At 34.7% G+C, this 16,489-nt stretch overlaps 1 protein-coding gene across 3 annotated transcripts in view; it reads left to right on the top strand.

Moving 5' to 3' along the window:
• The first annotated feature begins 487 nt into the window (after positions 1 to 487).
• Positions 488 to 16,489, top strand: part of Smc2 (structural maintenance of chromosomes 2) — a 40,817-nt gene continuing 24,815 nt past the window's right edge. The window contains exons 1-14 of one of the 3 annotated variants that reach the window (XM_013023304.1): positions 488 to 569; positions 1,416 to 1,644; positions 2,219 to 2,368; positions 3,999 to 4,121; positions 5,860 to 5,898; positions 6,869 to 6,979; positions 7,402 to 7,446; positions 8,610 to 8,843; positions 9,037 to 9,186; positions 12,883 to 13,116; positions 14,046 to 14,205; positions 14,646 to 14,763; positions 14,998 to 15,136; positions 16,233 to 16,352. In XM_013023304.1, the coding sequence (XP_012878758.1) occupies positions 1,477 to 1,644; positions 2,219 to 2,368; positions 3,999 to 4,121; positions 5,860 to 5,898; positions 6,869 to 6,979; positions 7,402 to 7,446; positions 8,610 to 8,843; positions 9,037 to 9,186; positions 12,883 to 13,116; positions 14,046 to 14,205; positions 14,646 to 14,763; positions 14,998 to 15,136; positions 16,233 to 16,352 (1,791 nt within the window). In that variant the 5' untranslated portion in view covers positions 488 to 569; positions 1,416 to 1,476. Of the gene's footprint in view, positions 570 to 1,396; positions 1,645 to 2,218; positions 2,369 to 3,998; positions 4,122 to 5,859; positions 5,899 to 6,868; positions 6,980 to 7,401; positions 7,447 to 8,609; positions 8,844 to 9,036; positions 9,187 to 12,882; positions 13,117 to 14,045; positions 14,206 to 14,645; positions 14,764 to 14,997; positions 15,137 to 16,232; positions 16,353 to 16,489 lie in introns of all 3 variants that reach the window. The other 2 variants (XM_013023305.1, XM_013023306.1) reach the window with 2 other exon arrangements.

The following is a 16,489-nucleotide window of genomic DNA, read 5'->3' as shown; positions in this document are numbered from 1 at the left end:
CCCTGGAAGCCAACGCCTGCTTAGCTCAACAGTACAGTTTCGAGAAGATAGTGACGCTTTTTAGCACAGAGAACACTAAAAGTAGCTTTGGTCGGCCCGCCACCTCGGCTGCCCTGAAGAGACACCGGCAGGTCCCGCAGGCCTCGCTCCGCCCTCCCGTAAGGCCGGGTCTGCGGAGCCCAGCCCGCGGCCGGAAGGGGCCTGAGGCGTGGAGGGGCGGCAGCCGCGCAAGGAGACTTGGTGCTGTCCAAAGCGTGCCTGACGCCAATGTCAATATGTACCACTTCTCCTTCACTTCCTATGCGGGAAGTTGTATTCTAGGAGCGTCCAGGATTGACAGTCTTTTGCCCATCACACAACCGTCTCCTTGACGCTCCTCTCAGTAGCTTAAAAAATGAAACTCAACAATCAGGCATCGGATAGGCACCAGCGGCGGAAATTAGCCGCTGAGGCGGGGTCCTTCGCTCGCGCCTAAATTCAAAGGAATAAATAGTTCCGGCGCGGCTGCTGCGAGTGGCGCTAGTCCGTAGCCGGTATGGTGGGGATTGCTTCCTAGTTCCCCAGGCAGGGTACAGTTGGTCCTTTCTTCGCCTTTATGACTGGGAGGAACTCTGGGGACTCCTCAGGCACAGGCAGCCCGAAGCAGCACCATGGCGGCTACACAAGTAGCCAGTTGGGCCTGCCCGGGTATCCTCGCGGGAGATGGGTGACAGGTGGACGGGAGGCTCCGAGGGACCTGGAGGGGAATCTGTAGGAATGTAATAGTCGAAGAAGTGCGGAAAGGAAGGCGTCGGGAAACAAGGGAAGAGTTCGGGTAAAGCCAAGAGGCAGGAGCGTATGTGATGCATTCTATGTCGTTAAGAAGTATTTGATCATTCTTCCAGCCCTCAGTCAGGCACTGTTCGAAGGGGATCCCAGCCATGGAAGCGAGTAAAGATCTTTCAGGAACTTAACCTTGTGATGAGTTGGACAAATAAGTGTTGTCCAGTGGCAACTTAAGATTCCTTGAAGAAAGCCGAGATAGATGGGTAGAATTGCTCTTTTACATAAGGAAGTCAGGAAGTACCTCGATAAGGTGACATTTGTGTATAGACAGGAATAAAAGATGCAGTGAATGAACCATGCCAGTATCTGATGCACATTGTGGGCAAAGGGAACGGGATGTAAAGTCAGGAATAGTCTTTGTTAGCTATAGGGTGAATGTAGAAGGCAAGCTTGGGGAAGGAGGTATACATCGTGATAGAGTTAGGACTTCCAGATTAGCTTCCAAGTAGTGTCGAAGTGTTGGGTATTTTCAAATAGGTGGAAGATAACTTTAAGGTAGTTTAACAATTGGCTGCTTAATTTCTATTGTTGCAATTCCTGTTACAGTGCCTTATGATTACTCTGATTTCAGACTGACATTTCCCCCACAGATCTGGCTTGTGCTTTTCTCCATACCTAGCAGAGGTCTACTGATCCAAGACAGTTTCCAAAATGCATATTAAGTCAATAGTTCTTGAGGGTTTCAAGTCTTATGCTCAGAGAACTGAAGTCAATGGTTTTGACCCTCTCTTCAATGCTATTACTGGTTTGAATGGTAGTGGGAAATCCAACATTTTGGACTCCATCTGTTTTTTGCTAGGCATCTCCAACCTGACTCAGGTAAGGTATAAACATTCTGACTTCTGTGACTTGAAGCTTAGTGAAGAATTCCTCACTAAGCTATTGCCAATATTTTCTTCATTTTATTTTTCAACTTTATATCATTTATGGCATACCTCTGTATGATCATTTCAGGAAGTTATTCTTTCTGTTAAATAAGAAAATAGAAACTTAGAAGTGTTGCCTAAGGTTCACCCTGAAAAGTGTTTGGGAATAACACCCACCCTCAAGTATTGTGAGTTTAAGGCATTTTCCCAGTTTGTACCCTCTCCCTTTTCCATTATATTGTTTAAGACATATTAATGTATTGGATAATAGTGGAACTCATAGGCACTTCGATTTCCCTTAAATCTTGCAAATTAACATTTAATAATTAGGAAACAATCCAGTTGAAGACAAAAGTACTCACTAGAGGTTGATATTATCTGGACAGCACATTCAACCTACATGCCCTGACTGACTTAACAATTGCTATTTGAGTGGGATTTCTAATGGCAAAAAGCCCATTTTAGTGCTACACTGAGCAATATGGGGTTTGTAGTTGGTTAATGTTTATTTACTTACTTATTTTTAGGTTCGGGCTTCTAATTTACAAGATTTAGTTTATAAAAATGGGCAGGCTGGAATTACCAAAGCGTCAGTGTCAATCACTTTTGATAATTCAGACAAAAAGCAAAGCCCCTTAGGATTTGAAGCTCATGATGAGATCACAGTAACAAGACAGGTGAGTGTCTATAAATATTTGGTTGCCCTAAGAATTTTCATATCTGATTTGTTGTTTGGCATTATGGCTTTGCAAAAAGTAGGAGGGTCCTTAATGTATCTTTCTTCTACACTCATGCACTGCATAATCATGTTTCAATCAATACCAAACTGCATGTATCATAGGGCTCACATAAATACTCTGAGGTTGGAATTTTGAGTGATTGATTTTTCAGAACATAAAACTTATTGTTAAGTAATGGATGACTATTAAAAATTTTGACCATACATTTGATATATTAAACTAAGAGGATTGGAATAGATATGGAAAGTCACCTATCTAGTATAAGCACTTGACTCTTAAACCATACTTGAGAATGTTCCTTGACTGTGTTAAATACTTCCAGTAATGTTGTTCTTGCTGTCTTCTGAGATAGCCTATTCTCCTTGGGGGCAGATCTTATTAAAAAGGATCTCTTAAGAGATTCATCCTAAATCTACTGTCTTAAAGTTTTGTACATTAATTCTGATTCTCTTGAAAATACCAGGACCAAATCTCACTGTATTTGTTTCTAATTCCTTCACTTGCCTGACACACCAAGTATCTGTTAGTCTCCCCTCCTCCCTTCTGTTTGTGCATGGCACCTCAAATTAAGCATTCTAGAATTGGTCTAAAAATAAAACTAAGCAATTTTAATACCTCTTTCATTTTGGATACTAACATTTTTCCCAGTTCAGCATTCATAATATGTGGTAGATTTATCAACAGATTTACTTGAAACCATTTAAAATTTTATGTATATTAGCCATATTATTGACATTTCTGTATCTATGCAGTTTTTTTTAAACCAATAAGGCCTTTAGTTGTCTGTAAACTTTTTCTTATATTTAGATTACATTTTTCAGCTTGTAAATGTTCTATTTAATCTCATTCTCTATCTTAGTATTATGTCACTTACACATAATTGTCTCATAAAAGTTTCTGATAAAAATAATGTTGCATAGAATAGGACAGAGTCCTATTCTCTTATTGGCATCCATCAAATACTCACCCTTTAAAATGGTTCATAAGTCTCTTTCTGATCTGCCAATTTAGTTCAAGACTACTTTTACTAATATATTTTTCAATCTTTCTGTAATTACTTATGCTCATATTAGAGTTGTTGTTGAAGTATGGATAAGAGTCCTAACCATTCAATAATTTATATGCTGCAATAAAACCTGAACAAGTCAGAGTATGGCATGTCTTGTTCTTAATAAACCCGTGCTGAAGTTCCTTTGCTCTTTTAAGTGGTCAGAAGTCATATCCATTCCTTTTTTACCTTTGAGTGGAAAAATTGCAGATGAGGGAAGGCGAAGGCATGTTATCCATACTTGGAAACATAGAGCTAGAATCAATCTTTGAGACCTAATCCAATGCAGGGAAGATTAGGAGGCTTATATGTGATTGTATAACACATTAGCAAAATTACTTGAGTTGTCTCAACTGGAATTAGTATTCTCTTTGACCGTTCTACCATTGTTGACTCAGAATTGGTTTTGTTTACTGTTAATTGGAAAGAACAAATAAATACAGATAATAGACTTTTATTTATAATTTTAACATCAGATGTGCATGCAAATTTATATATTTTTTAATACTTCCTTTTTAGGTGGTTATTGGTGGGAGAAATAAATACTTAATCAATGGAGTAAATGCAAACAACACTAGAGTACAGGATCTGTTCTGTTCTGTTGGCCTGAATGTTAACAATCCTCACTTTCTCATCATGCAGGTATTTTGTTTAGGTCTTTCTATGTCTTCATAATAGTACTGGGGCTTTATCCTTATGCTCTTGCATGGCTTTTTTATTGAGGCTGATATTCCTTCAGTGGAGCTATGCTTCCAGTTCTTGCCTTTTTCTGATTAATTGAAGGTAAGCTTCTCAACCTTTTCTACTGAGGCTGGCTTTGAACGGAAATCCTCACATGTCAGCCTCCTGAGTAGATAGAGCTATAGTTGTGAATCCAGTACTCCACAAATTTTTAACGTCATTTTTCAAGTTACTACAATAGAAATACCTTCTTTTTTGAATTTTTTTAAAATTTATGTTTCCATTTTCTGAATTTATTTTCTGTTATGCTTAGTTTGTGTACCTTTTAAGAAATATGATTAAGTTGTATTAATGTCTGTATCATATGCATTTACATTTTTTAGATAAGTAATTTTCTTTGATTTATTCTATTACTATAAGCATAATGCATACAGAATTGGCAAATATTCCATATATATTAGTCACTTTTTTTGGTCACTGTAACAAAATACTTGAAAATAGCAACTTGAAGGAGGAAAGATTTATTTTGACTCTTTCAAAGGTTTCAGTCTGTGATTGTCTGGCTCTGTTGCAGTGTGCTGGAAGCCAGGCTAAAACATGGTACAGCAGTGGAAAGCTGGTCATTTTCATTGAATCTAGGAAGTCAGAAAAGGAAGAGGCAGAGAAGTAGAGGACAAAATAAACCTTTCAAGGATGTATTCTCAGCTATCCACTGCCTCTAGTCAGGCCCTGCCTTTCATAGTAACCACCCTTTCCCCATAGTCATCGTGTTAGGAATCTATCAATGATTTAATCAGCTGACAGACTAGGTCAGTACTTTAATTTTCTAGTCACTTCCTAAAACCTTAAACTCTGAATAGTGCTTTAAGAACTAGGCCTTTAAATAAGTAGATTTCATATCCAAGCCATAATATCATTATCTTTTAAATTACTGGACTCTAAAACATTTTAATGTTTCAAGGATAAAAGTATGAATAATCTCCTTTAAAGACATGGAAAAGAAAGGTAAAGGCTGATGTCTTGAATTATTTTATTTGATACCTCCTTCTGTTGGAGAGAGTCGCTGCAAGGTCAAAGGCAGGGTCTGCAAAGGACTCTAGGGAATACCAAATTTATAAGAGAAATTTTTTGGTTCTTGAAACTGGTGGTTGGAAAGGCTAAACCAAGACAGAAGAAGCATGCCACAGGCATATAGTGAGAATTATATCATGCTATGACAAAAATGCAAGAGAGCAAGGGGGGGCTGAACTTGCTTTTATAGTAGACCCACTAACTTATAACTGATATAATCCCATTATCATGGATTTCTTCATGAGTAGAGGCATCATGACTTACTCACCTCTTACTAAGGACTACTTTCTGACACTACCTCCTGGCCTTGTGATTAAGTTTCCAACATAAACTTTGAAGAATATATTCAAATTATAGTGTGCCAGAATAAATACCTACTTATTATATCCTGTACATATATATGTAAGCATGTATAAAATATATATGAATATTATGTTAGATATTAAATTTTATTGCTCTTATTAATGTTAAATATGATACATAATATAAAATATATAAATATATATTTACCTGCTTTAGCTTTACTAGCACGTTAACATTGTTTTAGAAAAATAGTCTGATTGTTTCACTTTCTAAATTATCTTGTATTGTTTAATAAATGGCAAATTTGCTATTATTTTATTTTTAGGGTCGAATTACAAAAGTCTTAAATATGAAACCTCCTGAGGTAAGTATATTATTTATGTACAGTAAAAATACTAACATAGATACTGTTTTAAATCTATCATTTTAAAAAATTGTTTCTTACATTAAAATCCTTAGAAACATTGTTTGACAATAATTAGTAAGAAATTAGAAAAGAAAACACTTCAAAATTTAATGTTATGTCCAATACTAAATGAAATTTTTACTGTTTAATTCATCCTTACTCAACAGATGGATCTTGTCAGGAATAATATGTATAGAAAATCTTTTCCTGACAAAAGATTTGTGTTAAAATAGTTCATTTCATAGAATAGATTACTGGAAGCATTGGGGCTTCATTTTCTTTTGGAACCGCATTGATAGTAGTTGGTATGAAGGAATGAATATTTCTTTACATGAATAAAGCCTCTTTAAATGTATCTATAGCAAACCGCTAGTTAGATTGATATTGATACAACTACTCTTTGAATAAGGTCATTTAAACATGCCCATGTTATAAAATTATCATTGATTAATACTTCTTTCTTTTATCCATTATTTTGCTTATTCTTTAGCAGTGCTATGAGGTATTATCCATACTAAAAACTGAGATACAGAGAAAAGGAACCTACCTGCCTGAAGTTTTACTGCATGAGCCACAGTTTCTAATGTTATGCCACAGAAAGAATTTTTAAAATTCCAAAAAAAAGAGCAGAATAGGGCAGCATTTTCTTTGTCCTTTTTATACTTGTATTTGAATGGAAATAGGAATCCTTTGCTTCAATTATAGAAGAAAAAAACTTAAGGAACTTACTATTGCAGAAGAGCAAGGATGCTAGCTACGTGTCTTGAATATAAGGATTGTAGCTAATGTGTGTATATATATCTATTTAACTTCTATGTTCTTTGGGATTATTAGGAAGAAGATCTAAGCAAGGTCAATCTGTCAACTATATCATGTAAATTACTATGAGAAATATTAACTTACATTCTTAATACAATTGTCATTCTAGATTTTATCCATGATAGAAGAAGCTGCTGGAACTAGAATGTATGAATACAAAAAAATAGCAGCCCAGAAAACAATAGAAAAAAAGGAAGCTAAGCTGAAAGAAATAAAATCGGTAATGTAACTTACCTAAAACATAGTTGGTGGGGCTGGGAAGGTGGCTCAGTGGTAGAGCGCTTGCCTTGCATGCCTGAGGCCCTGGGTTTGATTCCTCAGCACCACATAAGCAAAAAGAAAAAGCCGGAAGTGGTGCTGTGGCTCAAGTGGTAGAGTGCTAGCCTTGAGCTGAAGAGCTGAGGGACAGCGCCCAGGCCCAGAGTTCAGGACTCACTACCAGACCAAAAAAAAGAAACAAAAAATAAATAAATAAATAAAACATAGTTGGTAAAGAAAGTAATTTTTCATTTAGATTAGAGTTTCTATAAACAAGGAAAAATTTCCCTCAGTGTATTTTTCCATAGTTACCCATGTAACTTTTTTTTAATTTTTAAATTGTATTTGATAGACTGCAAATAACAGTTTTCCTTTATTTTTTAGATACTTGAAGAAGAGATTACTCCAACCATTCAGAAATTGAAAGAGGTAGGCATTTGTGACAACAAACAGGATGGCCTTCAAAATTGGTGATACCTCCCAGATCATGCAAATAGGAATGAAGTGTCTACCATTTTCTGGGAATTATACTCTATTATGAACTGAGTTCATTGTGATACTCCATAATTTGACCTTCTGCTTGTAAAGGATATGTGCTTACTCCTACTAATTTTGAAGAATAAATTTAGCTGAAGATATTCTACAAAAAGAAGCAAGTAGAATTTTCCTGGATAGTTAAAATTGGAACTGATTGGAACAACATATCTTAAAGATTAGAGTGGGTTACTTCTAAGATAATGGAGTTATTTGTCTGACTATCTCTGTTAAGACATTTATACATGAAAAGTATTGAAATAGGATTGTTTTCTCTATAATATTTACTGTTCCAACAGTAACGAGACTTTGGTAATGTCTCATTGAAAGAATGCATTTGTAATATATGTTGCCTTAAAAGGAACTCATAAAGGAATTTATTGAATGGCCATTAAAATTTAGAATTAAGTGTTCTTCTGCAGCTACATAGAAGTATAAATGATACTGGAAATGCTGAAATATTGATCTTGAAGATACTCCCTTTAAGTGCACGATTACATAGAAAACACTAGATCAGTTCAAATTTAGCTTTCAAACCTGATTTTACTACATTTTTTTCTAAATCTGGAAATGGACTGGTTATCGCAATTTGTTGTTTTATCTGCAAATTAAGGAATTTAGTTGTTACTTTGTCTGCTTTATGTTGGCCTTTATGGATATCAACTTTGATAATATATGAAAAAATATTAGTAGGCATACCTGAAAGAATGTTAAGTAGACATCATGGTAATATTGCTACAGAATGCATTCAGTAGGATATCCCTGGCAGTCTAAATTGTCTTCATAGACTCCTTTATTGCCACTTTATGACCAGGATTCCTTATTTAATTCCAACTGCCTGATAAGAAATACCCCATATAGTTTTCACTATAGTTATAGTCATCACATAGTTATCTGATAAGTATCTGACTTGCCTAAGTCCTCATATTAAAGTTTCCAAAAATTTTAAATTACATAATTATTTAAGATAAAATCTATTACATAAAAAAATTGATACATATTGGAGGTCTGTTTAAAAGTATATATTTTGTGTTATTTATTGTTGTCTTCTATTTCAGGAAAGATCTTCCTATTTGGAGTACCAAAAAGTAATGAGAGAAATAGAACATTTGAGTCGCTTATATATTGCTTATCAGTTTTTACTGGCTGAAGATACCAAAGATCGCTCAGCTGGGGAATTAAAAGAAATGCAGGATAAAGTTATACAGCTTCAAGAAAAATTATCTGAAAATGATAAAAAAATAAAGGCACTTAATCATGAAATAGAAGAGTTGGAGAAAAGTAAAGATAAGGTTAGAATAACTTAGAACTAATAATGTAATTTGAGAAAAATACACAATTTCTTTTAATTCACAGGATATTGCTTCCCATTTGGTTTGTTAATCTAAGGGTGACACAATTAAGCAGATTGTAAAAATAAAATATATAGAAATAGAAGAAAATTACAACCTGAACATATTTTAATTTATGCGCATTTGGTCATAGGAAATTGGAGGCATACTCCGATCTTTAGAAGACGCTCTTACAGAGGCTCAGCGAGTTAATACTAAATCTCAAAGTGCTTTTGACCTCAAGAAGAAAAATCTAGCAAGTGAAGAAAATAAACGCAAAGAGCTAGAAAAAAATATGATTGAGGTAAGCACATAAGAACCTTAATTTCGGCTCATACATTTATCTATTCTATTGATACCTAGTGAGTGTATACTATGGACTAGATACCATTTTGTGGGTTAGTAAGATGGTCAAAAGTATGCTTTGAGGGCCCTGTCAAGGAAATGGGTAGGAGAGTGAAATATGTAACATATTATACAGTAGTACCTAATGGAGAAAAAAATAAAGGAGATTTAGAGGAAGAATAATACTTTTAAGATTTAAAATTGGGTAGCTTTTGATGTATAGAGTTTTATCGGCTAAAGTGGCAAATATGAAGAACCAGTTTGAGTGATGAAAATAAATACAGTATGAACGTAATAGCTTTGTGGTGCCTGTTAAACCTCTTCAGTGGTGATCTTGATTACACAGGTACCTAAATGGATATTAAATACAGATTTAAGGTCATGAGTAAGTTCATGAGATATATAAAATTATCAAGGATAGAGTATATAACAGAGGTCTGAAGTTTGAGTCCTACCATAATTCATCATGTATTAAGGGGAAATGAGAATGAGCAAGGATACTGAGGATATGAGGAAAATCATACCAGTAATTATAGAGGCTAAGGGAACATATTTTAAGGAGAAGTAGCATTAAAAAAGAGTGTGTCTATACTCATGATATTAAAAATATGATTGAATATAATTTCTCAAGTTTTCTGAAGGGATAAAGAAAAACAATATTGAAAAGTATTTTCATTTGCCTTTACTTGGAATAAATAACATAAAAACACAATAGAAATAATATTTGTGATTCAGATGGGAGAATTGCTATAGCAGAGGCCCTCAGAAGATATGCAGGATAGGAACAAAGGTACAGTTAGAGGAGGTAGCCTTTGCAAGGGGTGGTAGCAACAGGTAATTGATAGTAACAGGAGTCCAGTATATAATCCAATGTCCAATGCAAGTAGATGAATGGGTTGGTATGTGATAGAGCCTTCAGGGATTTTTTTTTTTTGAGGAAGAATCTGCTGTGTAAATGAAATAAGTATTTGCCTTAAAAAAATTACTAACTTCATAAAACTAAAGTATCTCTCCATACTATCCTATGAGACATTTTTTCAAGAAATAAAATTGACTTAAACATTGTAGTGAACATTTAAACAAAACATTAAAGCATGAATATGACATGCATGACAGTTTCTGCTATGGCACACAGCAGATGAAATCAGTTTGTCATTTTTTTTTGTAGTCCGGTTAATAAAATTATGTGTTGCTTCTTTGGTTTTTGGCTTACTTTTTCCCCTCCTTTTTCTTGGCAAGCCCTCAGAGTTACGGATTGTCTTTTTTTGTTTCCTTTCCTGCGTCCTTTAACATTTGATGTTTTAGTGTTATCATATCCAAGCTAGCACACAGACATATTGTATTTATATTACTTTTTAAGTTCTCACATAAACCTGTAGCTTCTAATACTTTCTGAATTTTCACACTTTCAAAATCAATGAGGCTTAACTCTTCCTTTGAAATATATGAATCAGTTTCACTGTGTGCTGGTTATTTGACTGAGTCCAGTAAAAAAAGACATACTCTTGAACAAAGTATTACATAACATAGATTTACATAGTAGGAAAGCTTCCCAAAACAGATGGAAGTTCATAGTTAAGGGACCTCAGAAAGCAAACAGCCCTGAATTTTGTACACTAGGATGATATGAGATATTGGCCTAAATAATTGTCAGGGTAGAGGAAGACTAGAACAAAGCCCTGACTGTTCCAGGGAGTTCTAACTCATTGGCAGTTTTTTGCAGGGAGAAGGGTGTGTACTAGGGCTTGAACTCAGTGCCTGGGCACTAACACTGAGATACTTTTGCTCAACACTAGCCCGCACCTCCTTTTCTAGTGTTCTGGGTTAATTGGAGATAAGAGTCTCATGGGCTTTTCTGCCTGGGCTGGCTTTGGATTGATTCTCATATCTCAGCCTTCTGAGTAGCTAGGATTACAGATGTGAATCACCAGTGCCCAGCTCCCTTATTCTTTTTGTTTTGTTTTGTCTTTTATTGTAAAAATCATGTACAGAGGGGTTACAGTTACATGAGTAAGGTAATGAGTACATTTCCTATTGAGTATGGTTACCTCCTCCTTTGTTATTCCCCTACTACTCCTTCCTTCCCTACCTCCTCACCTCCCCCCTCCCCCGCAAGTTGTAAAGTTCATTTTCAGCATAGTGTCTTGTACATCTCATTGTTACAATGGGTCAACGTGTATCCTTGTTTCAGCATTTTGTTATTTCCCTTCCCCTCCTCAAATTAGAAAAATGTATATTTTGTTTTTTTGGTTGATAATGGGGTTCAAACTCTGGGCCTGGATTCTGTCCCTTAGCTCTTCAGCTCAAGGCTAGTGCTCTACCACTTGAGCTACAGCTCCACTTCTGGTTTTCAGGTGGTTAATTGGAGATAAGAATCTGATTGACTTTCCTGCCAAGGCTGACTTCGAACCGTTATCCTCAGACCTCAGCCTCCTGAGTATCTAGGATTACAGGCATGAGCCACCAATGCCTGGCCCTTATTCTTAACAATAGTAATTCTCAACACTTTTCCTTTCCTTTACTGTATTTATTTATTGTCCATGTCTTCCACCTTAGAATATAAGCCCCTTGAGATCTCTGTCTTTTGTCTGTGTCTTCAGTGTCTTGGAAACAGCACCCAGTATAGAACAAGCATCTAATACCCAATGTTTGATGAATCACAAGTTAAGTAAGTGATTCAGAATTTCTGGTCACTTTGATACAAGTGACATAGTTGAATTTTTATTTCTTAGTGCTAATGTCATATACTAGTATGTCAGATATATGGTTATTACTACTACTTTTTCTTTTTTTGTCTATTATGGGGCTTGAACTCAGGTGGCCCTGAGCTTTTTGCTCGTAGCTAGCACACTACCACCTTGAATCACAACTCCACTTACGGTTTTTAGTTGGCTAATTGGAGATAAGACTCTCATGGCCTTTCCAACCTGGGTTAGCTTTGAACCATGATCCTCAGATCTCAGCCTCCTGAGCAGCTAGGACTACAGATGTCAGCGGCTAGCATCTGACTGGTTAACACTACCTTAAAAATGTAAAGTATTAATAACACATTTTCCAAAGTTACCTGTTGCTTATATACTATACCCCAATTCTTTATTTTATCTTTTTGTCCATTGTGAGGCTTGAACTCAGGTCGTACATGCTGTTCCTGAGCTTCTTTGTGCTCTACCACTTGAGCCACAGCACCACTTCCAGCTTTTTCTGTTTATGTGATTCTGAGGAATCGAACCTAGGGCTTCATGCATGCTAGACAAGCACTCTACCACTGAGCTACATTCCCAGCCTCTAATTCTTTTAAAGTAGTTTAATATGTATACTCCTAATTTTAAACCGTTTGCTTTTAATCATAGTGAATGATGTCTTATTTCAGGTTTGTAGATTTAGGGACTTTTTCAAGTGATTTATTTACATATACCATGATTTATTTGACTAGACTTTGCTCTGATATATGGGATGAAAATATTTGAGGCATAGTATTTGAGTCATATTCCCCAAATGGTGAATTTCAGAATGAGGTGGTTATTTTATTTTCCTTATTATGCCTGCTTCAAATTGCTTTGAAATTTAATGCCATAAGGGTATGTGTATGTAAGAAAATACAGTACATGTTTTTCCTTAAATATAACATTTTTCAACTTGGTATTTCTTTCTCCAGGACTCTAAAACTTTAGCAGCAAAGGAGAAGGAAGTGAAAAAGATAACAGATGGGCTGCATAGCCTTCAAGAAGCAAGTAATAAAGATGCTGAAGCTTTGGCTGCTGCTCAACAGCATTTCAATGCTGTTTCTGCAGGCTTGTCCAGTAATGAAGATGGAGCAGAAGCAACTCTTGCTGGTCAAATGATAGCCTGTAAAAATGATATGAGTAAAGCTCAGACAGAGGCCAAACAGGTAAAGACAGACATTAAACATTCTGTGATTATCTTGTTTTTGGTTTTTTTAAGCTGTCTTTCACCTACTTTGGAATTGTTATAAAGTTTAAAATATTGTCAACAAAGTAGTTTATTCTATTCTGTAGTACCTAATACAGAAAAATTCAAAACGCTGATTCTTAAACTTTGATGATAGATTGTTGAAGAATGCTGTAAAATTGAAATGAACATATTTCGGGTTGCTGCTTTGTCTTGACATAAATAGCAGAAAAACAAAACTCATTCCAACTGTTTTGCCTGCCATTTCTAGTTCTTAAACCTTTATTTCTGTACTTTATAATATCTTCATCAGCATCTCTATCACATGTCCATGCATATTCCAGTATTTGGTCATATTACTTTGATTTTGTCATCTGAAATGATTGTCACTTTGTTAATAGTTTTTAAATTTGCTAGGTAGTAGTGTAGGTTAAATTTAACTTTCTTTTTCTATATTCTTCGTCATCACTTAATGGAGCTTCTTTACTGTTACTATCCAGTTCTGACAAACACACAAATACATATATGAGCACGTAAATGGAAAGGAACTAGAGTTGTGATTTGTAGCATTTTGTTGTATTTTGAATTAAACCAGCTACTAATCATTGGACAGAAATTTTCGACTTCATTATATTTCTTACATGTTTATGTTATATTTTATGAATAGTTAAAAACACACTTATATTTTAACTTTTTAATAATTTATATTAGTTGTATGTTCATGTATAATGTGAATAGTTTTTTGAGGAAAAAATGAGTAATCTTTGGTAAATGAGTCATCTTTGGACTATTAATCTGAAGAGACCAGTTACATTTTCAAGGCTAAAATATCCTAAGCCAATCTGAATCTGTGGCTATTTAATTACTAGCACACTGCTTCATGTAGTCAGTTACATTTTTCTATCACAGGCTCAAATGAAGTTGAAACATGCCCAGCAGGAATTGAAGAGTAAACAAGCAGAAGTGAAGAAGATGGATAGTGGCTACAGGAAGGACCAAGAAGCTTTAGAAGTTGTAAAAAAACTCAAAGAAAAACTTGAAACTGAAATGAAGAAATTAAATTATGAAGGTTTGACTTTAAAGACATGATAATTTAATCATTAGGACATAGTTAATAGAAACTAAAAGGCAATAAATAAGTAGGAAATATTTATTTCTAAATGCCATAAAAGTACTAAATACATAACATCCTTTTGATGTTTGAGAACACATTATTGAGAATTTCAGTTACTTGGAACTCAGGAAATGTTTTTTGTACATTTCGTACATTAGAAGACATTCAATTCATATGTGGTTTCTTGGAATAAATATTGTACTATTTGATGTTGCATGTCTGCTTGACAATTGAGTAGATGTTTGAATGGTAAGCATACCTCTTTTTATTTAATACTTACCAGAAATTTATATTTGCTTCTAGGAATTCTTCTGAAGAAGGTTTTCCTTATATTTTTATTAACAGGGTAGAATTTTTAAACTCAGTTTCAATTTACTTAACACTTTCATCCTCAGAAAATAAGGAGGAAAACCTTTTGGAAAAGCGTAGGCAGCTGTCTCGTGATATCAACAGATTGAAAGAAAAATATGAAGCTCTCTTGGCCAGATTTCCTAATCTTGGATTTGCATACAAGTAAGAGACTTAAACATTGTATTTTACTATGGTAATAACTAAAATATATTTTTGGTTATGCTGGGAGGCAATCTGACAATTCTGTTGACATCAAGATTTTTGTATGAAAAAATTTTAAGTTCCTTTCCTTTAATTGCTATTTTTCCCCCCTTAAACATTTATTGGAACATTTCAAAAGTCAGTAGGGAGAATTCTTGTCAAATAACTTAATTTTCTTCTACTTTGCTATTTTAGGGATCCAGAGAAGAACTGGAATAGAAACTGTGTAAAAGGACTTGTAGCTTCTCTTATTAATGTGAAAGATACTTCTGCTACCACAGCTTTAGAATTAGTGGCTGGGGAACGACTGTACAATGTTGTAGTAGACACAGAGGTAAGCTGATTCTATTTAAAGTTAAAATTAGTGTTCCACTTGGAAACAGTATGCTGCTAGAAGAATTGGGTACTTTATGTTTTAGGGCCTCCTAGGTCAATTATTTTTACAATATCCAACTATTCAGTTACTGATTTTTTTAAAATAACTTTATTCTAGAGATTTACTTTCATGCTATGTAAGTTAATATTTACTTAAATGGTAAATGATCTGGAAGTAAATAACCTGTTTTGGTGTCTTAATCTTTTTAATGCATTGAAAGGATACACTACTATATAGTAAAATGGCTATTATAGCTGAATTTAGTAACATACCCTCATAGTGTATATGATGATTTTATACCCTCTTTGGTCAGAATAGCACCCAAAATCTATACCTCTCATGGCAAATTTTCAGAATACAATACAGTATTAACTATAGTTCTCATGCTATGACTTGTATTTCTAGACTTATTTTTCCTGCCTAACTAAAAATGAAGCTAAATACCATTGTGTCTTCTTTTATTTTTTTTCTTCTCTTTGTCCCAAGTAACCCTTTCTTTTGTGTGTGTGTGGCTGTGTGTGTGTCGTTTATGCCAGTCCTAGCAGTCCTAGTGCTAGTGGTTGAGGTTTTTTTTTTTTCTTTTTGCTCTAGTACTCTACCACTTGAGCTTCACAGACTTTCCTATACAAGTTGACTTCATAGCATTATCTTCAGATCTTAGCTTCCTGAGTAGCTAGGATTACAGATTAAGCCACCATAACCAGATTATTTTGTTTAACTTTGTTGTTCTTTCTTCCTGTCTTTCTTCCCTTCTTTTTTTTTTTTTTTTTGGTTAAGAGTCTTCATATACCTGAGATCATGTAGTATTTTTCTTTCTGAGTCTGTCTTATGTGACCACATAAATATTTTTCAGATTCATTCATGTTAGTGTAATTGTCAGCAGCTTTTTTAAGGCTGACTAATAATCCATTGTGTGTTTTCATAAACTTGAGTTGTTGGGACTAAGATACAATAAACATTTGTTTGATGATGGATTCCTAAACTTTCATACTTTTCTTATTTAATATTTTCTATCATCATTAATAATTTTTTCAATTTCAAATGAATGTTTTAGGTTACTGGTAAAAAGTTGCTAGAGAAAGGGGAATTGAAGCGTCGTTACACTATAATTCCTCTCAATAAAATTTCAGCCAGATGTATTGCTCCAGAAACTCTGAAGATTGCTCAAAACCTTGTAAGTTTTCTTATCTTAATTGTACTTTAAACTTTACCATTATTTTTAATGTTAGAAAACACTAACTTTAGGGGACAAAAAAGGAGGACCACAAAAGTTCTAATTTGGTTATATTAAAAAAAATTAGAGGGGCTGGG

Source organism: Dipodomys ordii, unplaced genomic scaffold (assembly GCF_000151885.1).
Source record: "Dipodomys ordii isolate 6190 unplaced genomic scaffold, Dord_2.0 Scaffold67, whole genome shotgun sequence".
Lineage (NCBI taxonomy): Eukaryota > Metazoa > Chordata > Mammalia > Rodentia > Heteromyidae > Dipodomys > Dipodomys ordii.
The sequence above is the reverse complement of the archived record's forward strand: the minus strand, read 5'-3'. Positions and strand labels throughout refer to the sequence as shown.